A 27803-nucleotide genomic window follows, 5' to 3' on the forward strand; every position below is an offset into this window, starting at 1 on the left:
TGGTGTAGCGCAAAGCATTAAACGTCATTGCGTAGCCAATAACGCCTACATACCAGAAACACACGATGCTCCCAAGCCATCCACATTCCTGGAGTACATTGATGCAAACAACTTGTACGGGTGGGCGATGTCTCTGCCGCTCCCCATTCGTCATTTCCAATTGACAGACACATCAATTGATGTCATGTCTATTCCGGAAAATTCACCCACAGGCTACATTATCGAGTGTGATGTGGAGTACCCTCTCGAACTCTACGAAAATCACAAAGACCTGCCATTTCTTCCCGTAAATCAGTGTCCGCCCGGCTCAAAGCAATCAAAGCTGATGACAACGCTGGAAAATAAAGAGCACTACATCGTTCACTACAAAAACCTACAGCGAGCAGTATCGCATGGTCTAAAAATCATAAGAATACATAAAGTTCTTCAGTTTGAGCAGTCGGCATGGTTGGAACCCTATATTCGGCGGAACACCAACAAGCGCAAAGCAGCAGCCAACGAGTTCGAGAAGGAGTTCTTCAAGCTCGCTGTGAACTCGACATTTGGTAATCTGATGGAAAACAAGAGGCGGAGGCTCAAAATGGAGTTGGTGTGCTCTGAGAAGAGATTTAAGAAGTTGGTGTGTCGTCCGTCCTTCAAGGACCGCACAATGTATGAGCCAAACTTGTCTCTTGTCCACCTGAACCATGAGACCATCATTTTCGACAAGCCGATCTATGCCGGACTCGCAGTACTTGATCTATCAAAAACACTCATGTACGACTTCCACTATAATACTATGAAACCAAAATATCAGGAAAATATTCATCTGGCATATATGGATACAGACAGCTTTGTGTATGAGATTCTAACACAGGACTTCTACCATGATCTAAGAGCCGACCCTAAGTTCATGTCTGAATTCGACACCAGCTGCTACCCTCCTGACCACCCATGCTTCTCCCCCATCAACAAGAAAGTTGTTGGCACATTCAAAGATGAATGTGGGGGAGAAGTAATGAGCGAGTTTGTCAGTCTGCGGGCCAAACTCTATGCATACACGTGCGGTGGCAAGGTTGAGAATAAGGCTAAGGGCATCCAGCATTGTGTGGTCAAAAACCACATCACATTCGGTGATTACCTGGATGCCCTGCAAGACCACCGCACAAGGAGGGCAGGTGTTAGAGCCATACGGTCAGAAAGCATGTGCTGTACAGCGAATACAGCAATAAGCTAGCCATAATGTGGGAGGATGACAAACGTTTAATCTGTGAAGACGGCATCTGCACAGTCCCCCACGGCTATATCGGAGGCGACGAATATATTTTTTTTTCTGTAAATAGTTTTTGTTGTAAATAGTTTGGTAGTTTGGTTTCTGTTTCCATTCGTCGGATAGTTTCCATTTTTTGTTTTATGGTTTTCATTTTGTTGTATAGTTTCCATTTTTGGTGTATAGTTTCCGTTTTTGGTGTATAGTTTCTGTTTTGTTTTGTTTAATAGTTTCCATTTTTGTTGTATAGTTTCTTTTTTGTTGTATAGTTTCTGTTTCAGTTTATGTTCTTAATTTAATAAATAAGATTTTACCTACATATTACTTATTTTTTAATTGTTATAACCTATATCCTCCAAGGTAAAGATACTTATAAATGTCTTAGAGAATGGTAAAATGTAATTATATGCAGACAATCAGTCTGTTTGTAGAAATCATAGAGGTAGGATGTGTACGAGTGTATTAATTAGGACTCGTCAGATACCCGGGTGGCAGTGACGTCAACAGTGAACTTGTTGAATACAGGCTACCGACTTGTCTCGTCTTGTCCCCCGACTTGTCTCGACTGTCTAGACTTACTCCGTCTAGACTTGTCTCGACTCGTTCCCGACTTGTCTCGACTGACTACATAACACTTGTAGGTTATTTACTTAATAGGTATATACAGTTAAACGAGTAATACCCTATAACCATACATTCAGGGACTTTGACAATGAAAATTCTCGTGTGTGAGTCTGACGCATCATGCCACACTTCTCCGGCCAATATGGTTGCTAGTGACGCTATCTACTAGGTTTTTGAATTTGAATTTGACGTGCTCCGGCGGTAACTTTAAGAATTAAAGATGGCGACGGTGGTACCATCTACCAGCCAACTTGAAATCCAAGATGGCGATGGTGGCGTCATCTGGTATCGATTATATGAACTAAAAGATGGCGACGGTGGCGCCATCTACCAGCCAACTTGAGAACCAAGATGGCGGCGCCTCTGGCAACTAATTTTTGAATTTGGCACGCGATACTAACGACATATACCAGCCAACTTGAGAACCAAGATGGCGGCGCCTCTGACAACTAATTTTTGAATTTGGCGCGCGATACTAGCGACATATACCAGCCAACTTTAGAACCAAAATGGCGGCGCCTCTGACAACTAATTTTTGAATTTAGCACCATCTGGTAGTCTGTGCTGGAATTAAAGATGGTGGCTGTATAATAATTTTAATTTCAAATGTGGCACCTTAGGTATGCATTAAGGAAGGCAAAAACACCCTCCCCCCCATTTATCATAAACTTGCCATCAGTACGTAGCATATATAGATTATTTATTCCACTATATCCCAACTGGTCTTGTGGTCTGGTTGGTAAGGTGCCAGCTTTCTAACCTCGACATCCTGGACGTTTTCACATCCCATGGATCGAATCCCAGACTCGGCACTGAAAATATTTTAGTTAAAGAAAAAAATAAAATAATCCCTGCTGCTACCTGGTGGCGACCAACAGAACTATATGACATCACAAGATGGCTGCCTCCAGCAGACTAAAACAAGATGGCGGCCACCAGCAGACGAAACAAGATGGCGGCTGATGATTACATCGAATTTCGAAAAGTTGAAGTTCGAAAAAAAAAAATTCGAATCCAAGATGGCGGCCGTGACGAAAAGTGCAACGGTGACGTCACGATTCTAAGTTGGTGGAAATTTCTAGAAATACAAAATGGCGGATGGATTAGCATAGATTGGCATATGGATTAGCATAGATTGATGTATAGATTAGCATAGATTGACTTATGGATTAGCATGGATTAGATGACGTCATTCAAGAGGTTGGCAACATCGAGTGTCGCAAGGTATAGGTCAGGGTCGAATTTCAATGTCAGGGTCAAATTTCAAGGTTAAAGGTCAAGGTCAAAGTTAAAGGTCAAGGTCAAAGTTAAAGGTCAAGGTCAACGTTAAAGGTCAAGGTCAAACTTAAAGGTCAAAGGTCAAAACTTAAAGGTCAAAGGTCAAGGTCAAAATCAAAGATCAAGGTCAAAACTTAAAGGTCAAGGTCAAAGTCAAAGTTTAAGGTTTAAGTTCAAGGTCAAAGGTCAAGGTCATAGTTAAAGATCGAGGTTAATAATTAAAGGTCAATGTTCAAGGTCAAAGTTACAGTTCAAGATCAAGGTCAAAGTTTAAGATCAAGGTCAAAGGTCAAGGTCATAGTTAAAGGTCAAGATTTTAGGTCAATGTTCAAGGTCAAAGTCAATGTTCAAGGTCGGCTCCTGTATCCTGCGCCTGTCCTTGAATCGGCCTTTTCCATCTACTAATCCCCAATCCCCTCCCTCCTCCCCTGTCCCCATACATACCAAATACATTTACTTTGAAAAAATGAACTTCTTCTTTTGGGTCCATGCACACAATGTGAAAAATGTTTTTGACCTTCTCTCAATATGTACACAGTACACATTAATTCGGGCGGGTTTTGTTGCGACAGACTCCCTGCAGGTCGTTCGCACCTCGGCTACTCAACAGTCTCATAACAATTTGTAGGTATCGTCTGAAATTTTGAAATACACTTTGCTTATGAATTGTTTTTGATCGATAATTTGTTAAATGTAGTGTTTATATTCATGGTGACATTTCTTGTGCACTTGTAAAACTGATAGGATTCCAACTTTAAATCTAAAAATTCAGCTCGTACTAACCTAGAATTCAAGCACAAATCTGAATCACAAATATTAAATTTAATATATAAATACTATTATATGTAATGCTAATATGATATATTCCGAGCTAAAATTAAAATAAATGACTGCCTAATTTTAAGTATATATTAATGAATTGTAAACACATTTTTAAAGACTCTTGTAATAGCAAAATTTAACCAGTATCACATCATAATCACCAATTCCCACAATTATAATTTAAAAATACCCCCTTCAGAATTTATTTTTAATATTTTATTCAATTTGCTCCTAAGTAGGTTATCGTTTTGTAACTTGCTGCTTATAATTCCTTATTTCATACTCATTTCGTACTACTGTATCTTAACGTGCTTTCCCTTAAACAAACATTATTTTGCGCCAACAACACATTCTATTGTGCTGTAAAGATATAATTAATTCTCAAGTCAACAGCTGATTTGCCTACGACCCATCAAAACTACACGACAATCATAAACCGTTTCACTGGTATACAGCGAGGGGAATAATTCATACGATTAATTCTTAAGTTCTGAATCGTTAACTAGCCTTGATTTTTTTTTGTTAAAATTCACTTTTTACAATGATCTGCCTCACAAAACGTCCATAGCTCCGAACGGTAAAAGTTCATTAATGAAATAAAGGCATAGAACACCATGTCCATTAAAAAAACAGGAAATATTTTCTAACGTTATTGATAAATAAATTCATAATTTCAAAATAAAATAAGATTTGTGTGCGAATCGCTTAGTGTTGAATTTCAATAAATAAGGAATAAGTACAGTAAACAATTTATAAACTGCTCGCCCGAACAATCGTGTTTTTGTAGAAGTGGTTTAGGCCTCCTAGGTAAACATATAAAAGCCTAATAACGTTTTGTTATACCTAATTATGAAGACAGTAAATATTTTGCAGTTCATTAAGTTTTCATTATATTGTTTGAACCATTGTTTCGGCCATTCCATTGGTGTGGGTGAAATGGGCTTTCCATTCTTTCTACTTAAAGAGAAAAAAATCAATTATATGGTTTTATATGGCGAAGTAAACATATTTTGTTGATTCCAACTAATATTTTGTAGTATGGAAGATTTTGTTGACCCAACAAAATGATTTTGTCAATTCAACGATACATTTTGTTGGGTTAAACAAATAACAATTTTTTACTCACCAAAATTTGTTAGGCCAACAAAATATTTTGTTGCATTAAGTAAATATTTGTTTGGCCAAATATAAACAAATATCTGTTTCATCCAAACAAACCTTTTTCCCTGTGAAGAAAAGATTATGATGATCATGAATACCTCATTTGTATTCATAGCACAGGGAAATCAAATACCTTGTTTTCGTTATCGAGGAGGGGTTGGGGAGAAACCGCGTATAGAGAGAGAAAGAGAGAGAAAGAACGAGAGAGAGGTAATGGCGTGGTTGAACATTGTTTGGTCGATATGGGCTAAGCTGTAGTTAGCCGTGAGCGAGTGTGTCGCATTCAACGTAAAGATATTGAAATCTGGAAGACAGTAACATGACGTAAGTACACACGTAACAGTAATGGGGCACAGACATGTAGCCTACTGAGATAATAAATCAGCGGTATTCATAATCGAATAAGCCATTAAATGTCGTATTTAGAAGCATTTTTCCCCCTTCAAAACTAATATACGATTGTATTGAAATGTTAAAGTTAAAAGTAGGAAAATTTTATAAATAACCCTTTTAGATTTACTTCTTGCTATTTATTGAAGACTAGCTATGCCCATGACTACGTAAGCGTAGACCAAATAATTCACACGGGTTATTACAGTAGAAAACATTGCCACACACTATTGTATATTAATACGCACTTTAAAGTTACATTAAGCTGCCAAGTAAACTACAGTTTTAGTTTTAAATTTATTTTAATCAAATTATATATAATATTTTTTAAATTTACAATTAAAAGTAATTTTAATGATATTGCTATTACATTTTGATATATAATTATCATCATAATTTTGTACCGTTTCAGAAATCACAATAATATAATGATCAAATTACTTCTGGAGTTACTATCCAAGATCTGCTTGAATTTTAAGGCAATCACAATATAATTTTTTTTGAGTAGAATTATTTACTTACAGATAGACAAAAAGATTTTAAAGTTATATTTGGTTTGGACATCTAATGTGCTAACAAGAACAATGTGTAATATGTAATAATTCAGAAATCACAAACACTTCGATTTTTATTCATTTGCCTATATTCGTTGAAAAACTAGCATGTCCACCCATATGCAGAAAATAAATTCCAAACGGATCTAATGCTTAGGAATGTTTGAGTTAAAAATTGTTAAGGAACCATAAAGAAAAACAGACTATACTTGATGATGGGTATTAGGCGTAGCAACCTCATAACGCAGCTGGTTGTAATTATAATATGCTGGTATATTTCGCAGATGGTTCTGGAATACGTGATAAACTTGTAATTGTTTGCCAATTATTGTTCACTGTACTATCTGACTCTTGCTTTTGTAATAATTTTCAACATATTCTGATTTTCGTACCAAAGCATACATTTTAAATTATTTTGCCTGCACTTTAAACTTTGAACCTTTTATTTTGTCAGAATTTAATTTTAAAAAAATTCTCATTATCAATGTTAACCATTCCTCGTGTATATAAAAAGCTAACTAGAAACATTTTATTTTAAAATTCAATCCTATGTATACCTAAACACCCAGGTCCTATAAATAAATTTCATCAATATTTATAAAATCACACAGTGAGTGCGCATGGTCATATATTGCCATAATGGGTTCAACAGTTTTTATGTCGTAACCACTTTTTAATGTTTAGTATTAATTTTTTTATGTTAATATATTTTTCTAAAACCATAAAATCGTGTATATTGGCAGTATTATTAAAGTGATAGTCATTCCTTAAAAAAATACTAAATGCAAATGACTTCACAAGGTAAACTATTTGTAGCTGCTAGTCATTATTATGTTTGGAAATTTCATAAAATTATCTATTATGCTTTAACAAGGTACAATTTTTAAATTCAAACGACAAAAAATTTTTATGGCCTAAGATCTGTTAAAACCAAGATGGATTCTTTTGCTTCCTATCTTTAACTCTCGACACACAAACCTCTACTTTTGAGCCCCATTTTTTTGTAAACTGATAAATTATGTTATCAAAATTGTATAGTATGGTTAGCATATTCATACTCAGTAGAAAGAGAGGCTTGATTTGTTAATCTCGTCTGACTCATTTTCGAGCAAAGAAAAATGTGTTGATTTAATTTTTAAATAATATTGGATAGTTGAGGCAACTAACACACAGTCAAAAGTCAAAAGAAATAATAATATAAGTGACGGTCTTAAAAAAGTTTACCACTTTGACAAAATATCAATAGGGAGTTTTTTTTAAAAGAAAGTCGAATTAAATTTTTATTAATTTATGATCTCTTAAGGCGTGGCACTCTCTTGTACTGTAACTACCCCCCCCCCCCCCCGGGTCCTTTACCAACCCCAACAAATGTTTTTACTCTAGGCATACCCCTGTGGATTTATTTGTTAATATTGGAATGAAAATGAGGAAAGAAAATCATTTATACAACTATATTAATAACCTCCGTACTTATAGAAGGAATCACGAACGAAAATAGATTGATGAGTTCAGTTTGTAATTCTTCCGTAACATTTTAATTAAAGAAAATGTTTTCTACTAAGCACAATGTTAAGTTAAAAATAATCAAGAAGTGTAAAAAAATCCTTGCTCCGTATCCCTGATAAAGTATTGTGCTATGACCTTCCCTAATGAGAACGCTGTGGACGAGAAGTAAAGCTTTGATGACGACAGTGGCGGATACAAATATATATATATGAAAAAAAATTATGAGAGAGTTGTTCATTACTCGCCAGATATGTACAACATCTAACCTCGGTAAAGAGCAAATCCACGTGTTCTCATGTTTCTTGACGGGAATCACGTGTAGTTTCCACACCCGCCGCTAGAATTCGCTGCCGGAGCAGCTACGTCTACTATCGATTCATACAATTTGCATAGCAGTATTTTTAACTAAAACGATAATAAAGCGGCTCCGATTAAAAAGCGAAAAAATAAACTTGCAAACAAAAATACTCAAACCCGGCTTTGGACTTGATTTTCGACAAGAGATTTGATTAAAAAACTGCCCATCTTGTTAAAAATTCATTAAACGGTTAATTCTATAAATTTTCCTTTTGGCTTTGTGAACTTTGGTTCGCGCCATCCGCCACAGATGGCAGCACCGTGGTTACACATTTCCGTTCCATGGGACTTACGTTATATTCACGAAAGTACTTCTACACAATACCGTATACCGAGAACTTATGATGTTGCACAAAAAAATTAAAAAAAAAAATTAAAAATTTGAACACTTGTATTTAAAAACCTTACATTGCTATTGACACTAACACACTGATATACGGACCTACGGAAGTAGCTGTAGACGACGTGGATACTCACACAATAACATATTGTCTTCAATGATAGTTTGCAAATTTTTTCATAACTTCAAAAGGGGGGGGGGGGGGGAAATCATAAGTATCCCCGGTCCCCCCATCCTTGCGTCTGCTACTGAAAACGATATACATGTGTGTGATTATTTTTATCGCAAGTTCATTCATTCAGTATAATTCGTCGAATATGGAGTAACCACGTACAACTCATTTTTTCAGCCCGTGTAGCTACATTAAATCAGTTTTGGATGCTTCTCATTGAAGTAAGTAATAAGCCATACACCAAAAGCGTAGATAGAAAATTATATTTTTTGGAGGTGGGAAATGGATATACTGTTTAGGAATTCGCTTTTATAGACACATTCACACCGTATTAATTGATCAAGGTTAAATGTACAAATAATTTTCCAAACAGTAAATAATTATTCCGTGTGCAGTGGTGTGTATTTTTGTGTTAGTATAATTTTACTTGATTTATCATAAATTTCGGAACAAGGCCCCTGCCGCACTTTTTCTACCTACGTTTTATTTTAGTTGTAAAATAAATTTTAAAAAATTCTAAAAAAATTGGTTGTCTGTAAAGTCGGTTTACGGACGATTGTTTAACGTGACAACGTCATAACAAAACATTGATGAAATGATTTCATACTTTATGAATAAAATAGAATAATTTTTATCTTAATAATAAAAAAATAAATACTTGAAATTATATTAGTAATCAGATTTTTGAAATGCAAGAATAATTAACCTTTATTGCCGAAATTTTTGTTGTAATAAGCAATGAAACCACATTAACTTTTCACTTCACTTTATAAAAAGACGAGTGGAAGAGAGATAGATGCGGCGCAAGCGTACAATAAGCGTAACGGGACACAGCGTAACGGAACAATGTGCGTAACGGGATAATTTTTCGTGCGTGCAGCCGGCGTTCATCGATTTATTAGACGTTGTCACGTCAAAAATACATAAAATTTCTACTCACGTGGATGATTAAATCGCAGGGCTGCGACATATTTTGACGTTCGGCGAGAACAACTCTAGCAATGCGGTGGGACAGCTACTGGCTGGCGAAGAATCAAACACAAATGTGAGAGTTGAACTGGAGCTGAGCATGTACGTCTGTCTGTCTGTCAGAAGGCGCGGCCGCCCCATCATTCTTCCTCCCAGCCCATTACGAAGGGGAGGGAACTATAAACAAGAAGGAGCGAGCGAGCACGGTAATTGGGCCATTTGCCTTATCTTCATCTTACCTTGCGCCGCGCGTGTCATTAGGGCAGAGGGCTGCCTCCGGCATGCCCTGGAGGGCTAGTGCGCTCGTATCTGCCACCGGCGGTCCGTCGCCGTCGTAGCGACAGCGACTCTTCGGTTTGCACGGTGAGTGTTATAGAGTTGCGCCCGGGAGTTGAACTATGGAATTATAGCTATATATCGTATAGTTTAAAATATTGCCATGCAAATTGTATGGATCGATAGTAGACGTAGCTGCTCCGGCAGCGAATTCTAGCGATGGGTGTGGAAACTACACGTGATGCGCGTCAAGAAACATGAGAACACGTGGATTTGCTCTTTACCGAGGTTAGATGTTACACATCTCTGGCGAGTACTGAAAAACTCGCTCATATATTGTTTCACACACACACACATACACACATATATATACACATATACATATTGTTACTATTTACCGCGGGGTTCGTAAAGGATAGCCCAATTAAAGATTTTATTACACACACACAGTTTTATTTATTGCCACTACTTATGTCACTTACAATTATTCTTATAAAATAGAAAATAATCAATTGCACTTAAAAATAAAGTTGCTTCCCTAGACACTCGTTTTTACAATCCACACACCTCGCTGGGCGCAACTCTCGCCGCAGCACCCCTCGTGGATCTCCGCCGCGGGACTCTGTCGCCATACTCCGCCGCCACCGACGCACTTGCCTTCGCCGAGGATCCGCTCGACGCCTTGCTCGGAACTCCACTCGGGACTCCGCCGCGCCCACGACTCTATCGCCCGGAACTGAACTCTGGAACCTTCGTCCAAGGACTTTGCCACTCTGCCGCACCTGCGGCACTATCGCCCCGGAAACTCCGCCGCGGGAAAGCTCCCGCCTGAACTCTGTCTCTCAACTCTCTTTCTGAACACTCTCTGCTGAGGTCGACGTCCTCTTTTTATATATCAGCTGCTATTTCTGGAACTCACGAGCGCGGCCGGGGCCAGTCGCGTCATTCCGCGCTGACACGACGGTAGAAATCTCTCGAAACACGTGTCGGCGGCTCGCGTAACTCCGCAGCTGTCAGGTTTCAGTTACGTGTCAAAGGCAGGGCGCCGCGCTGGGAGTGTAGGGAAGGAGGAGGGAAAGCGACAATCTTTGTTATCTTCCAGGCGTGCGCGACGCATATCATGTTGCGGCAGCCGCCAGCCAACTCTGCACCTGCACGTGTCCCGGCCTTGCTTACGTTCGTAACAATATATATTTGTATCAGCCACTGTCATCAAAGCTTTACGTCTCGTCCACGGCGCGATCATTAGGGAAGGTTATATATATATATATATATATATATATATATATGAGAGCGAATCATTCAATACTCGACAGTTATGTGCAACTACTAACCTCGGCAACGAGCTAACTCATGTGATTTCTAGTTTCAAGTACACTTACGACACGAAACTGGGACGCGATATTTAACGTAGATTTTTTTTTTTTTAAATAATGCCGAGCGTGAATAATACATATACGCCAATAATTGTGTTTTAAACTACATTTCTGGACGCGAATCACACGTAATTTCTTCACCCGCCGCTAGAATTCGCTGCCGCAGCAGCTACATCGACTGCAGAATTATTTTATTTGCAGACCGAAATTTTGAACTTTATAATGAAACGGATCCAATAAAAGCGAATAAGAGTTTTGGAAAAAAAAATACTACACACCGATTTTGGACCTGATTTCTGACAAAGTTTTTTTATTAAAATACTGCCCATCTTGTCAAAATTCGTTAAAAATTTAATACTATAAAGTTTCCCTTCGTACTTGTGAACTTTTGTTCGCGCCATCCGCTACATATAGCAGCACCACGGTTGTTACTCATTTCTGTTCCATGCGACTTAATTATTTATGTGGAAGCAATTGATAATGTGAAACGGGGATTACAAAAATAATAATGTTAAAATTATTTATGTAATGCATTCAATACCTTCTTCCATTGAAGCTAAAAATTCATATCCCAACGATACATAAATGGAATCGGTCAAATATTGAATGTGTGGGCCATGATCTCTAAAGAAAATATAAATTAAATCACTCAAATTTGCTGACCAGTTGAAATGCAATATATATGTTTTATGTTCCCTAATTAATAATGCAGCTATTCTTTAATCACATCACTTTAAGCTTACAGTTTGTATGTTCAAAACATACAAATTTTTTCGATTAGTTTTTTTTGTTTGAAGGAAATCTTAACTTAACAATTATTATCAAAATGACACGATTTCGTTGAAAAAAAAAAAATTTAGAACCTCAAATGTTAAATGTTGCGAAATCTTCACGAAATAAACATAATTTATAAAAAATTAAACTTATAAAGCCGCGATTATTCATTTTTAAAGCAATGTTGAGCTAAAAATAAAATATTAAAAATTGCATGTAGTAATGAAATGCCATTGAAAAAAATTTTCTGAGCTGATAAAATATTAATACTTATTTACTATTAAAACATAAGACTTAAAATAAGTTGAAAGTTTTACAAAGTTTTGTACAAAAGACCTTCGTGTACTTTAAAACTTGTTTTTTTGACGTGAATAAGCCTTAAAAATTGCTTTCATAGAGGGAGGCAACTAAAAAAACGAATGATAAAAAAAACCGGGGGCAAAGTTTGGTGTTGCAACTACATATCTATAATCGCCATCCAAAATTTAATTACACCACTGGATAGCTAAAGAATCAAAGAATTCGTTACGCTAAGTGAGGACTATGAAGCATCTCGCGCGGTGGATGGGGAAGTGCCGCCATTTTGAGGTCATTTTGCTGCGTTTCGAGATTTCCATTCAGTATAACCTTTTACTCGGAGAAGCTACGACGTTCGTTTGTGTTTCAATCGTCAGCTCTCATTAAAATATATCGATTGCATATATAAAACATTAGTGTAAAATAGTTACAGTGAATATGTATGGTGTTAAAATAAAAAAAAAAACAAAAAAAAATATAATTTCGGCCTATACGCGTCAAAAAGCCAAATACAGAGATCGTATACTGTAGGAAAGGGCTTCTCAAAAGAAATCGAATGATACCAATAAAAACACCATATGACCGAGTGAAGCAGTGCCGGGAACTTTAAAAAAAATGAATACGGCCGAGCGGATCAACGACGGTGCCAGTGCACCTGCAGCTGGGGGCGGTTTGAAATTATGCAAGTGGATGATGACTTCTTAGTGTTACAAACATGATTATAACACACATAAATTAGCGTATTTTATATTCTGTATGGAAAATATTACCTTTTACGTGCACGTGAAATGTACAACACACGGCAGTGTCAATGGCGGGAAGCCTTCATTTCACAGACGAGAGCCACACCCGAAGTTCCCCGAAGGTTGCTTAGCAAATAACCTTTTTTAATATGTAGCTATACAGTGCTAGGAAACCGTTTACATGATTTCACAGTATCTTTAATGTAGCTATCCTAACCAAATTCAACCGTCCACAATGTTTTAAAGTATTTATAATGTAGCTAACCTAACCTAATTGACCATTAGTTATCATGAGTTGTCAAAAATAAAAAAAAAATAAAAATTGGTTGTCTGTAAAGTCGGTTCACGGACGATAGTTTAACGTGACAATGTCATAACAAAACATTGATGAAATGATTGCATACTTTTATGAATAAAATTGAATAATTTTTATTGAATCATCACCATTTTGCATGGATACAAAGAAGGAGTGAAATGAAATCTACAATTTAATTGATAAATTTACTTTTATTTTCACTCATTAATTCAAAAAAAAATGTTTATTACTTTTAACGAAGATATTATTATTTTAACTATAACTTTTATACATGCGTTTGCTATTCAACTTCTTCCGATCTGTGTTGTTCCGTTGAGGATAGGACGATGATAGGAAAAGTATAGGAAACGAATGGGAGTGTTTTCAAGTTTTAACGTGCCTCGAAAAATATATCAAATCGACGGTCGTTTCGATCGAGCGGAAGAGAGATAGGATGCGGCGCGAGCGTACACTGAGCTTAACGGGACAACGTGCGTAACGGGACAATGAGCGTAACGGGACACCTTTTTTTTCGTGCGTGCAGCCGGCGTTCATCGATTTAATTAGACGTTGTCACGTCAATAAATCCCCGAAGATGCACCGATGCATTGCTAGAGTTCGATGCTACCACATGTGTTTACTTTTTATTCGCTAGAGTGCAGTAGTGTCAATCACTATTTGGTCAGTTATCGTAGCATTCGCCATCTTGTCGACCATATTGGCTGCCATATTAAAAAATCTGTAACTATTAACATAAAAAAAAATCTAAAAATGATCAAAACAGTTCTCATTAACAAGATGCACGGTCGGGGCGTGTGGGAAAGAAGGCTTGCCGTCCGCGCCGCAGGGCGGAGGCGCGGGGCGGAGACCCCCAGCAGCTGCAGCTGCAGCTGGGCCCGCGCGTGGTCGTCATCGCCGACCTGGACGACGACAGCGACAGCTCGCCCTCCGAGGAGGAGCAGCCCCGGTGGACGGCCGCCGCCAGGAGCACGCAGCTGCCCGCCGAGTACTGGAACATACAGAAGCTCGTGCGCTACATGAAGGTCGGTGGCTACCACACTACAACCCCCTCCGTACCACCATACTTACACCCCCGTCCCCTGTCCTTCCGGCATCGCGCGTTCCTCAAGGGAAGCCTTCTTGTTCACAGACGAGAGAGCCAAAACCCGAAGTTCATGCTCGCTTTTTTTTCTCTCTCTCCGTATCTTTAACGTAGCTATCCTAACCAAATCAACCGTCCACAATGTTTTAAAGTATGTATTTATAATGTAGCTAACCTAACCTAATTGACCATTAGTATCCTTTTATCCAGGGGCGCAACAAAACTGGGGGGGGGGGGCAAGGGTATTTTGCCCCCCCCCCCCCCTCTGAAACCTTGAAGTGGTGGCAAACGGGGGCAAAGAAATTGCTGTGTAATCAATTTTTAGATAATAAAACTGCTTAAATAGCACCATTTTCCACCTTGAAATACAAAATTTTCCCGGGGGAGCACCCCCGGCCCCTCCGCTTCAATAGGGGGGAACGATAATTCTTTATAAAAAGGTATATTGCCCCCCCTTTGGAAATTTAGTTGTTGCGCCCCTGACTACAACCCCCTCCATACCTCGCTCCACCCCCCTGTCCTTCCGGCATCGCGCGTTCCTCAAGGGAAGCAATTTTTTTTTTTTTTTTTTTTCCTAGCCTAAGTTAATTCTAAGTGTGTAGGGGAGGGTCCAGGTTAGGGGAGGACCTAAGTGTGTCTCAGGCCGAAGCCTATACACTCTACCATGCGGGTTTTTAACCATGCAGGACAAGGGCGCGTGCATCATGTGCTTATTGGGGTTTATTGGCCAGCCATGGCTGCAATTGGCGCCATGACTGACGCCCCATTGGTCGCCTAGCTTAAAAGCTAGCTAAGTGTGGCCCAGGTAAAACCTGCATAGACACAGGGAAAACCCTGGGCCGCTTCATGCGGGGATCAATTAACATGCATTAAGCAAGCAGGTAACTACTGGACAAGAGGAAGAAGGGTCCAGGTAAGAAGAGTTGGAGGGGCTGAAAAATCAACCTTGGTGGAGTTGGGTGCTTGGGCCTTGCGGCCCGCATTTAAGTTGGGAGCTCCTGGGTTATTATTAGCCAGGGGCGCATGCGCCCCCAGGGGCGGGCGACTTCACGTCAGCCCAGCCACAGCTGCCCAGGCAGCCACAGTTAAGACAGAAGCGGGCAGACGAGCCAGTAAACCGGCTCGAACTGCTGGCTCTCGGTGCGAAAGGCAGCCTGACGTTGCGCCATCTTCATCTTCCTTCTTCAGGTAAACAGCAGTACTTTTCAAGCCAGGGTGGGGGGAGGGAACCAACCTCGCCACCCAAAATCCCCGAGACGGTTGAAGGTCGCGCCGCTCGAGGCTACTGCTGCCACACCTACAGCAGCCCCAGCTGAAGGTTCCTGATGTCTTCCTTCAGAGTTCCGATGCATTTCAATTCCGTTGCGCGCGCAGCAGTTCACAGCTCCGCAAGTTCCAGCCCGCAGTTCGTCTACACTTCGCATTTTTGCAGCACATCGAGCTCCCCTGCGGGCCTTCGCCGACGAAGCTGCTTCCTGCCACGCGCCGAGCTGCATTCAGGCTACCTTTCACACCGACAGCCGTAATAACGACTCCGCAGGCCGGCCATTGGTCCGCGGACTGCTATTGGTTATTCACAGCCACCCCAGCGAGATTGCAACTCTCGAGCTGGGCTCCCGTATCCGCCACCCGCGGGACGCGGTCGGTAGCAGTTGGCGCTGCTAGGCCGCCCCCAGCACGCACACAAACCCCACACGAACTGCCAGCCTTCGGTATACCCAATAGGTCGCAGGGAACTCCCAGCCAACAGCCCGCGAGAGAGATGCGCACGCCCCGAGAGACGACCACCGACTCAAGGGAAGCCTTCTTGTTCACAGACGCGAGAGCGAGCCAAAACCCGAAGATCCCCGAAGTTCATGCTCGGTTTTTTTCTCTCTCTCCGTATCTTTAACGTAGCTATCCTAACCAAATCAACCGTCCACAATGTTTTAAAGTGTTTATAATGTAGCTAAACTAACCTAATTGACCATTAGCATCCTTTTATCAACACATTTACAATGAACCAAAAAAATAAATAAATAAACCCGACGATGCACGGTCGGGAGTTTGGCTCTCTCGTCTGTGAAAATAAGGTTTCCCGTTCTTCAAACACCGCGCGGCATTACATCAGTTCTTTTACTCGGCTTCTGCTTGGCGCAGTTAGGGCTGAACCATTAGACATGAACAACGAGGAGTAAGTTACATCTAGGAGTAAAACATGCAATTTCATAGTAACATATTACATTAATTATTGATGAAATATCTACCGATTAATACCACCAAAAACATATTAAATAATGTATTAAACACGAAAATATTATCATGAATTAAATAACTAAAATAAAACATATTAAATATTGTTTTACATAGAAACAAATTTTTATTATTATGATAGGCTACTGTTATTCTCTCTCTCACACACAAACACACACATTCAGTGTTCCCTTCGTACATGTCTACGAATTTAGAGAATCGATTTTTTTTGATAAGATTTTTTTAATAATATCTTGTTAGACCGTTTTAAATTTTTTGGTGGAGGCTATTACAGAGGTGAGATGCATTAACTGGGAAGGATATTGAAATTTTTTGGTTTTGTGCATGGGTATTTACAGTCCACGATTTGATTTTGAAAGTAAATCGACGGGATAAATATAAACATGATTGAATACTTAATTATTTTAGTAAAATTACATTCCTAACCCCTTATTCGTTTAGCTTATACACATATATAGCATATATAACGTAGCACCGATGCGACGTATAGGCTACCGTCCGAAAATATGTATCCGCACTCAAAGGTTACGGTACGTAACTTACAGTCGTCAGTGGTCGTAGTTTAAGAAGGTGCCTCCCATTTCAAGTCATGATTTTATATTTATATTTATCACAGATCAAATTTTAGACTTTTTCAATTGTTTAACTTTTACGAAATGAAAAAAATATATACAGCGCATACTTTTTGCATTAGTTAGCTGCCAAATTTACATTTTTAACGTTTTTGGGTTGTAGAAATAAGAAGAATTTAATTTATTGTAGAACTGAAACGTTTTAGGTTTAACTGCAATGCCACTGGCTACTTCAAGAAATGGTTTGAATTTCTTTAAGAAAATATTTATTAATTTTACCTGGCATTTCAAGATTCTTTTTTTATTTTATTTTTTTTACGATTTTGACAGCCAAGAAACATGAAATGAGTTTCTGTGATATAAATGCAAACCATATCATGAAGTAGCCAGTGGTATTGCAGTTAAACCTAAAAAGTTTCAGTTCTGCAATCAAATTAAATTCTGCTTATTTGTACAACACAAAAAAACGTTAAAAATGTAACTTTGGCATCTAATTATGCAAAAAGTATGCGCTGTATATATTTTTTTCATTTCGTGAAAGTTACAATTGAAAAAAGTCTACAAGTTTATCTGTAACTACTGTTAAATATAAAATCTTGACCTAAAACGGGAGGCACACCCTTAACGAAAAATGTTGTGTTCGTAATGAGGCTAGAGACATGCGAAATTCGCGGATTCATTTCGCGATAGGCTAGCATCAAAACAACTATACCTTCGTACCGCTTCTGCGATCGGCCAACATTTTTATCCGTATAACTGTGAGCCCATGGGAAAAACACTAAACCAAGAAATTGCCGAATTACGGACAGCCTAGTTGAGACGTCTCACGCGTCAGTATAGCCAATGGACAGGTGTCATTTCCGCGAGTAATTTGGACTGCGGAGTCTATCCCTAGATGGTCGATGGATCCGCGAATTTTGCAGGTCTCTAGCACTGGCGTAGCTGTGTTCATAAAGTTGGCGGGGGGGACAAATAATGATTTTGATATCATGTAAACCCATTCCCCTCTTACTAAGACGGGGGGTCCGGGGGTCCTCCACCGGAAAATTTTGACTTTAAAAGTGCAAAATAGCGCTTTTTAAGCAGTTTTTGTATCTAACCATTGGATACATCGATGTTAAAATTATTATTGTTTCCTTAAGATAAAATTTGATGAGTGAAGAAATTACAAATAAAGTTGGGCAGAATAATATTATAACATAAAAATATCACGGTCTAGAAAGTTGGGGGCGGGGGGGACAGTCCCCTCCACCCAAAATGTTCAGGGGGACACGTCCCCCCTGTCACCCCCGGTTCCTACGCCCTTGGTCTCTAGCAATGACGTGCAGCTTGTACGTGCGGTGATCGATCTCCCCCGGCCTCCGGTGTTTGTAGCGTGTTGCGTCACCAGAAGGTGTGTGCTGCTCTCTGCGCGCAGGCGGGCAACCAGACGGCCACCGTCCTGGCGCTGTGCTGCCTCAAGGACCACGACCTGACCACGGAGGTCAACCAGATGGCCATCCGCGACATCGGCGGGCTGGAAGTGCTGGTCAACCTGCTGGAGACCAACGACCCCAAGTGCATGGTGGGTCTCTCGTCGCGGCCGCGTCGAGATCTCTCCGGAACATGACTCAGGAGCCATTCAGTGGCGTAGCCAGGATTTGTGTATGGGGGGGGGGGGTGTTTAGAAGCATGGCCCCTTCCCCCCTCCAGTATTAAAGCGGGGGGGGGGGAGGGGGGGGTCCTCCCCCGGGAAAAATTTGGATTTAAAGGTGTAAAATAGTGCTATTTTAGCAGTTTTCGGTACTTAAATTTAAATATTGTAATGGTAAAATTATTTATTAATTTTAATATGAAATTTGTTTGAGTGATGAATACGAAATTAATTAAAGATTTGGTGCTAAGGGGGGGGGGGTGGTTTGAACCCCTAAACCCTCCCCCCCCCCCCTGGCTACGCCCCTGGAGCCATTGCAGAACCATCATGGCCCCCACAAGGGTGGGGCTGGGTGGACCTCTCGTGTCCAGGGTCCGGGCGCATCCTTGTTCAACTTTAAATGTTTCAACTAGTATAATTTTTTTACAAACTAGAAAAAAAAATAAACATATGGAATAGCTTAGTTTTGGACTTATAAAATTAGTAACCATAATAATTATACCCAGTATTTTCAGGTTAAATAACATTCTGAAAAGAGTGTAGGTAAGAAATAACCATGCAATTATAATGTAGCACGTGACTGTAAAATGGGGGGGGGGGGGGAGGGTTGTCCCTCCAATTCTGGGTCCAGGGCCCGTAATCGAATGTGGGGGGCTATGAGGGCCGTAGCCAGTGTTTTGTGAAGGATGGGAGGTCCAGTTTAACCGTTTAATAAATTTTTTTACTAGTAAGTTTCCCTATATAATTGGATTCAAATGAAAATGGATTGTAGCACTAAAATATAAAGGAATAGTAGACTTTTACAACTCCAAAAGTTTACACATAGACATTTAATAAATTATTTTGCTTGAGAAAATAAATTTGAACATTAAATACTTTGGTTTTTATGTGGATTTTTTAAATAACTTACTGCTGTATCACGCGTGTAAACAGTCACTAAACATAGACTACTTGAAAACAAAATTCCAGGCGCTTCTGAGTGCGAGTTATTTCGGGCTGTAATGGGGAGGAAGTACATTACTGTTGTCCAATAAGCATCACAATAACGCTTCCACAATAATATATCGGTAATCTTATGTAGCTAAGTGGCTGTTATTTAGTTGTTCTGCCTTAGGCTGTGTTGTAAACCCTGGAAGGACCATCCTCCTGGCTACGTCACTGGCAATTGCACTTGCAAGTTTCTCTTCGTGGTTTCGTCTCTAACACAATGAAAAATAGCTTTAAAAAAAAAAAAAGTTGTCTGTAAAGTCGGTTTACGGACGATAGTTTAACGTTACAACGTCATAACAAAACATTGATGAAATGATTGCATACTTTTATGAATAAAATTGAATCATTTTTATTGAATTATCATTATTTTGTATGGATACAAAGAAGGAGTGAAATGAAATCTACAATTTAATTGATAAATTTACTTTTATTTGCACTCATTAATTCAAATATGTTTATTACTTTAACGAAGAGATTATTTTAACTATAACTTTTATACATGTTTGCTATCTAACTTCTTCCAAACTGTGTCATTCTGTTAAGGTTAGGACGATGATAGGAAAAGTAGGAAACGAATGGGAGTGTTTCAAGTTTAATGTGTCTCGAAAAAGTCAAATCGATGGTTGTTCCAATCGAGTGGAAGAGAGATAGATGCGGCGCAAGCGTACAATGATCGTAACGGGACAATGTGCGTAACGGGACAATGTGCGTAACGGGACACTTTTTCGTGCGTGCAGCCGGCGTTCATCTATTTATTAGACTTTCACGTCAAAAATAAATAAAAAAGCTAGCACGCAGCTGACTGGTGTAGACGTGTGTGTGTTCGCTGGCCGCAAGGGAGGTGTCCGCGATCTGGCTGGGCTGTACAAGAGTGACGGTTAAACTGAAATATTAAATAACTTTACGTAACAGTTACGTATTTGTAATTGCACGAGTCGAAAGTACCGGACAAGTGCGTGTGCGCCCGACCAGCGATTCTACATTTCGGGAAAGAATATCAAGTATCCGCTTGATAGATCGCCAAAGTTCCCGTTTTGTTTTTGGCGCTAATGGCAGATATCGTGCATTGAAATGCTCACTGCTGTCTTAAGGATGAGACGGACCATACTAATGCATGTTTAGCAACTCACGGGGAGTCATGGTTTCCCCCCCCCTCTCTTCCTACGGATGTTAACCTGCGCCATGTGTGTGTGGCTGTGTTTGACGACGATAGCCTGCCTACAACTCACGTAGTTTCGGTTCCCTACCACGTTCGTGCAACTTCGGATCTCTCTCAAAAATTGAAATATTAAAAAAAAAATCGAATTGGGGTTATGTTAGGTTAGGTCAGGTCAGTCACAGCACGCTTGTTTTCATTGGAAACGTCTGATTTAGCGGCTGAAGTGGCGTTGATACCGAAACGCAAAACTTCGGAAATCTTCGGGAATTATTGCAGGGAACCGAAAACTACGTGAGTTGTAGGCTTCCCGTTTGACGACGGAGGTTCTAGCCCGTGCAGACGCGGTGGCGGGGAGAGAGAGGCACTGTGTGCTTGCGCGGGGCAGCTGGGCGCGCTGTCCGTGCTGAGCGAGGTGTCGGACAACGCGGAGGTGCGGCGCGGAGTCACGGACCTCGGCGGGGTGCCCCTGCTGGTGGGCATGCTGTCCCTGCCGTCTCGCGACCTGCAGCTGCTGGCGGCGCAGACCATCGCCCACGTGGCGCGCGTGCGCAAGGCGCGCAAGTACGTGCGCCGGTTCGGCGGCATCCCCAAGCTGGTGAGCGGTCATCCTACCCCCCCTCTCCTCATTGGTGTTCACTTACAACTTTGAATATATATACTGTATAGAAGTCGCGAGTGGATAGGATTTACTCTACGTTTTTCAGAAGCGTATTATGAGCAGCTTGGGAACTTCGCCGCTGCAGTGCGCTGCCGTAACGTCCTGTATCGTCTTAGTTGTTATTTACACGTTAGAGCGCAGCGCTGTCGCCCGCTGTCGCCCGCTGTCATTCCCCGCACCCCTCACCCATCATTCACTGCAGCTCAACTTCGTTCCACAGGAGGGGGAAGGGGTGTTTGAAGAGTTCGACACTTGTCCGCTAGGGACCACCACGAGTCGATGCCCTAGAGATGGTGGCGATTGCTGCGGTGAATTAACCAACTACCTCAAAACCGTATTAGAAATTTTAACCTGGGCTGGCGACTTCTATACAGTATATATATTCAAAGCTTACAACAAGCAGCTCGCACACGACATTTCCTGACGCGAATCGCGCGTAGTTTCCTCGCCCGCCGCTAGAATTCTCTGCCGGAGCAGCTACCTCGACCATCGAAACAGGCTCCGATAAAAGCTGAACAAATACTTGAAAAAAAAAAAAAACTTTAACCCCTGGCTTTTGACAAGGAATTTTATCAAAAACACTACGCAACTTCTTAAAAATCAGACAGTTTAATGCTATCAGATTCCCTTTGGCTTTGTGAACTTTGTAATGGCGCCATCATAAAACACAGATGGCAGCACCGTCTGTTGCGCATGTCCGTGGGAGGATTGATCAACTGTAACCCTCAGCTGCACTCTGAAACTGCCCGGTCTCGAGACTTGCGATCGAGGCCTCGTTCGTGTTGGAACACGCTGTCCGGGAGTCTTCTAGGCCCGGGTGTCTTTGCCCGAGGGTGAAGCACTAGGTCGAGGGCGGGAGGGAAAGCAGCCGGCAGACCTTTACAGTGGGGACGTCACAAGACGGCGAACAATTTCGCCGATGCAGACGTTTGCCTCTAGTATTGCCATTAAGAATTTTTCCACGGTGACATGCCTGTCAAAATGTAGGTATCAATCAATGCAAGAAGGTCCAAGGCATGTCCAACTGGTGAGTTCCTTAAGTTCTGACGATTTATTCTTCACAAAAAATTAGGTTGAAAAAGGTCAGTTTAGTGATGATGGTGGGGTCAAAAAAGTGTAAATGCGGGTACAGGGAAACGTAAAAAATCCACCAGACTGACGTCGAATGTACTTTTTTATTCCTTTCCTGCGCAAACAAAGATTAAAAAATCTCGAGTACTTTTGAAATGAGAGTTCCAGAGGTAAATGTGTACAGTGTCTACAAGGGGTCGGCAGGTGGACCTGCTGGACGTGCGGCGCGCGGCGCTGGTCACGCCAGTGGACGAGCTGCAGCCCGACGACCGGCCCCAGGTGCTGGTGGCGCGCGCTGGCGCCCAGGCGCTGTGGTCCCTGTCGCAGTCGGCGCGCAACCGCGACGCCATGCGGCGGGCGGGAGTCATGCGGCTGCTGGCGGCACTCATCCAGTCCGTGCACCTGGACGTGGTGGTGCCCATCATGGGCACGCTGCAGCAGTGTGCCTCCGAGGTGCGCCCCTACACTTGTTCCACGTCCGATGTTACCATTCACACACTTTTATACGTGACAACGTCTCGTAAATCGATGAACGCCGGCTGCACGCACGAAAAAGTGACCCGTTACATTGTGTCCCGTTACACGATGTCCCGTTACGCTGTGTCCCGTTACGCTGTGTCCCGTTACACTGTGTCCCGTTACGCTCAAAGTACGCTTGCGCCGCATCTATCTCTCTTCCACTCGATTGGAACAACCATCGATTTGATATTTTTCGAGGCACATTTAAACTTGAAACACTCCCAATTCGTTTCCTACTTTTCCCATCATCGTCCTATCCTTAACAGATTAACACAGATTGGAAGAAGTTAAATAGCAAACACGTATAAAAGTTATAGTTAAAAAAATAATCTCTTCGTTAAAGTAATAAACATATTTGAATTAATGAGTGCAAATTAAAGTAAATTTATCAATTAAATTGTAGATTTCATTCACTCCTTCTTTGTATCCTGTATCCATACAAAATAGTGATAGTTCAATAAAAATGATTCAATTTTATTCTTAAAAGTTTGCAATCATTTCATCAATGTTTTGTTATTACGTTGTCACGTTAAACTATCGTCCGTAAACCGACTTTACAGACAACCAATTTTTTGTTTATACATTATATTGAATTTTTATAAACTGCTCTTTCTAACTTTAATCTTTATATAACTAATGTAAGGTTTCTTAGGATATATTTTATTTATTTCTCAGTTATTATACATTTACAAATGTTTACAATCGTCAAAATACCGCATGTAATTTGAAGTGACTAGATGCACTCACATACAAGCTTGCTTTCGTGAGTGCTAAATTTCCTGGTTAATTAAGTGAATATTGTTAACAAAGTGTAAAAAAAAGGGGGAAATAAATTATTATTATATCTGTAACGTCTACCCTCGGTAACGAACTAATTCATTCAGCAAAAAAAAAACAAAAAAACACAGATTTTAAATTTCTTCTCATTTGAAAATCCAACCTTTCTTTTCCAATTCACCTTCCTCCAAAAATTCTTACCTACACAGTTGGGAAGTTCTTTCCGAAAAAAGTCTTTTAATCTTTCGCCAGTAATATATTTCAGTAGACATCGTAATAGAAAATATTAAAGTCCTCTCTGGTGTTGAAATAACGAAATAATTTTGTTTGCACAATTAGAACACCCTTAAATGGTTATGGTTTTTTTAGCATTCTTGGGGAAAAATTACCATTAAAAAAAACAGAACTCAATTGTTCACGACTGTTTACGTTTAACTGTAGCAATGATGGGTATATTAATATCCTTTTGATTTGATTTAATCATTTTCCATCATGATTCTATGCTGATTCTATATTTGTTTTCAGAGCAAGTACCAACTCGGGATCCGAACTGAGGGCATGATTCCGGATCTGGTGCGCCACCTCAGCACCGACAACATGGAGCTGAAGAAACACTGTGCATCCGCCATATTCAAGGTGAATGCTGCAGCAGCGGCGGTCAGCAACCTCTGAGGCAGAGGTCGCTACTGTCCTGTCGTGTGGATTAGACCCTTGTCGACAGTCAGGCTGCAGCCCTTGTTGCATGAGAGGGAGTAGCGCTGTGTCACGATGTGTAGTCAGTTGCCAGCAGGACAACGAAGGAAAATGTATGAGGAATGTGTGGTGTGTTTTGTGTGTTGTGTGGTGTGTGATGTGTTATTTGTGTAGTGTGATGTTGTGTGGTGTGTGTTCTTGTCTGAGTTGAAGAGGCAGCTGCCAAAAGCCTGGGTGGGGTCATTGGCCGCCACTAACTAGTCCACTGACATTTTCTCGAACTGTATTGACAGGGCTGAGTGCTCCATCTCCAAAGCATGGGTGGTTATCAGCAGATTCCTTGCAAATACCCCTTTCGAGAGCACTGTTGACATGACATAAATGGGAAGTGGCCACAGTAACTCTCGTGCTGGCCATGGTGAGTTGAAGATGCTGCGTTATCCTGTCGCAGCATTGTGGCCATCTTGCCTCTGTTCTCTGTTAAGAGTATTGACATCTTCTTGAACGTTGTTTCTTATGGACCTGCTTCCACCAATTGTGGTCTCAGATTAGTATCTGCGATGGCTTCTGCGAGATCGGCTAATGAGACTGGAGAATTTTTCAGCATCACCACGATCCCTTGAGTTGGTGGAGTCAAGTGGCCCAGCCACATTACTTAAGGAGGTTATACGGGTCACCTGTTCCGGCCAAACTTCTGAGGGGCCATACAAATTGGGAAGGCCTTCGGCTGCCGATCTCATCCTGCTCCAGCTGTTGTTTAGTCTTCCGCACCTGTGAAGCTCTGGGTTTATAGATAAGTTCTACCATGAGTCTGTTTTATCTGTCCTCAGTAGGGGGATGGACTAATATATCATGCACTTCTGTTGCATATTTGCAGTGCAATACAACTTTGTTCTGTCAGATGCGACACCAGCTAGCGCAAACCAGAATAGTGGCCGATGGAGAAGGTTGGCGATGGAGGTTAAGCCATTTTTGCGATGATGCGCTCCATATTACACGGCTAGACCTGTCTTTCATCGCACAGTGGACCAGAACAGTGGATGAGGTGGCGGTGTAACGCCACACATGCGTAAGCAGATTTACCCATAAAGTAAGAACATTTTTTGAAAAGTACAATTAATTAGTGTGGGCAGAGTTGTAACATACGGCGAACATATTTCTCACGACAGATAATAAGATGATGATCTTCGGCAAGCTTCGAGCGAGGGAAATGACCTCGGAGACAGAGGTAGAATGTCTTCAGGGCTGGAGGGCAGGGTGGCTGCCGGCAGTGCGCGGAGGACGAGCAGACCAGGGCGCTGGTGCGGCAGAGCGGAGGGCTGGACACCCTGGTGGCGCTGGCCAAGAGCCAGGCGGCGGAGGGAGGATGTCTTCAGGGCTGGAGGGTGGTATGGCTGCCGGCAGTGCGCGGAGGACGAGCAGACCAGGGCGCTGGTGCGGCAGAGCGGAGGGCTGGACCCCCTGGTGGCGCTGGCCAAGAGCCAGGCGGCGGAGGGAGGATGTCTTCAGGGCTGGAGGGCAGGGTGGCTGCCGGCAGTGCGCGGAGGACGAGCAGACCAGGGCGCTGGTGCGGCAAAGCGGAGGGCTGGACCCTCTGGTGGCGCTGGCCAAGAGCCAGGCGGTGGAGGGAGGATGTCTTCAGGGCTGGAGGGCAGGGTGGCTGCCGGCAGTGCGCGGAGGACGAGCAGACCAGGGCGCTGGTGCGGCAGAGCGGAGGGCTGGACCCCCTGGTGGCGCTGGCCAAGAGCCAGGCGGTGGAGGGAAGATGTCTTCAGGGCTGGAGGGCAGGGTGGCTGCCGGCAGTGCGCGGAGGACGAGCAGACCAGGGCGCTGGTGCGGCAGAGCGGAGGGCTGGACCCCCTGGTGGCGCTGGCCAAGAGCCAGGCGGTGGAGGGAGGATGTCTTCAGGGCTGGAGGGCAGGGTGGCTGCCGGCAGTGCGCGGAGGACGAGCAGACCAGGGCGCTGGTGCGGCAGAGCGGAGGGCTGGACCCCCTGGTGGCGCTGGCCAAGAGCCAGGCGGTGGAGGGAGGATGTCTTCAGGGCTGGAGGGCAGGGTGGTTGCCGGCAGTGCGCGGAGGACGAGCAGACCAGGGCGCTGGTGCGGCAGAGCGGAGGGCTGGACCCCCTGGTGGCGCTGGCCAAGAGCCAGGCGGTGGAGGGCGGATGTCTTCAGGGCTGGAGGGCAGGGTGGCTGCCGGCAGTGCGCGGAGGACGAGCAGACCAGGGCGCTGGTGCGGCAGAGCGGAGGGCTGGACCCCCTGGTGGCGCTGGCCAAGAGCCAGGCGGCGGAGGGAGGATGTCTTCAGGGCTGGAGGGTGGGGTTGCTGCCGGCAGTGCGCGGAGGACGAGCAGACCAGGGCGCTGGTGCGGCAGAGCGGAGGGCTGGACCCCCTGGTGGCGCTGGCCAAGAGCCAGGCGGCGGAGGGAGGATGTCTTCAGGGCTGGAGGGTGGGGTGGCTGCCGGCAGTGCGCGGAGGACGAGCAGACCAGGGCGCTGGTGCGGCAAAGCGGAGGGCTGGACCCTCTGGTGGCGCTGGCCAAGAGCCAGGCGGTGGAGGGAGGATGTCTTCAGGGCTGGAGGGCAGGGTGGCTGCCGGCAGTGCGCGGAGGACGAGCAGACCAGGGCGCTGGTGCGGCAGAGCGGAGGGCTGGACCCCCTGGTGGCGCTGGCCAAGAGCCAGGCGGTGGAGGGAGGATGTCTTCAGGGCTGGAGGGCAGGGTGGCTGCCGGCAGTGCGCGGAGGACGAGCAGACCAGGGCGCTGGTGCGGCAGAGCGGAGGGCTGGACCCCCTGGTGGCGCTGGCCAAGAGCCAGGCGGTGGAGGGAGGATGTCTTCAGGGCTGGAGGGCAGGGTGGCTGCCGGCAGTGCGCGGAGGACGAGCAGACCAGGGCGCTGGTGCGGCAGAGCGGAGGGCTGGACCCCCTGGTGGTGCTGGCCAAGAGCCAGGCGGTGGAGGGAGGATGTCTTCAGGGCTGGAGGGCAGGGTGGCTGCCGGCAGTGCGCGGAGGACGAGCAGACCAGGGCGCTGGTGCGGCAGAGCGGAGGGCTGGACCCCCTGGTGGCGCTGGCCAAGAGCCAGGCGGTGGAGGGAGGATGTCTTCAGGGCTGGAGGGCAGGGTGGTTGCCGGCAGTGCGCGGAGGACGAGCAGACCAGGGCGCTGGTGCGGCAGAGCGGAGGGCTGGACCCCCTG

General features: G+C 43.0%; 1 protein-coding gene across 3 annotated transcripts in view; it reads left to right on the forward strand.

The window, feature by feature from the left end:
* Window positions 1-5388: 5388 nt before the first annotated feature.
* LOC134535899 (armadillo repeat-containing protein gudu) overlaps window positions 5389-27803 on the forward strand; it is a 50064-nt gene continuing 27649 nt past the window's right edge. For 2 of the 3 annotated variants that reach the window (XM_063375267.1, XM_063375266.1), the window contains exons 1-6: window positions 5389-5458; window positions 14031-14226; window positions 18528-18674; window positions 21278-21487; window positions 22826-23074; window positions 24443-24553. In XM_063375267.1, the coding sequence (XP_063231337.1) occupies window positions 5454-5458; window positions 14031-14226; window positions 18528-18674; window positions 21278-21487; window positions 22826-23074; window positions 24443-24553 (918 nt within the window). In that variant the 5' untranslated portion in view covers window positions 5389-5453. Of the gene's footprint in view, window positions 5459-9724; window positions 9786-14030; window positions 14227-18527; window positions 18675-21277; window positions 21488-22825; window positions 23075-24442; window positions 24554-27803 lie in introns of those variants that run through there. The other variant, XM_063375268.1, reaches the window with a different exon arrangement.

Source organism: Bacillus rossius, chromosome 10, assembly GCF_032445375.1.
Source record: "Bacillus rossius redtenbacheri isolate Brsri chromosome 10, Brsri_v3, whole genome shotgun sequence".
NCBI lineage: Eukaryota > Metazoa > Arthropoda > Insecta > Phasmatodea > Bacillidae > Bacillus > Bacillus rossius.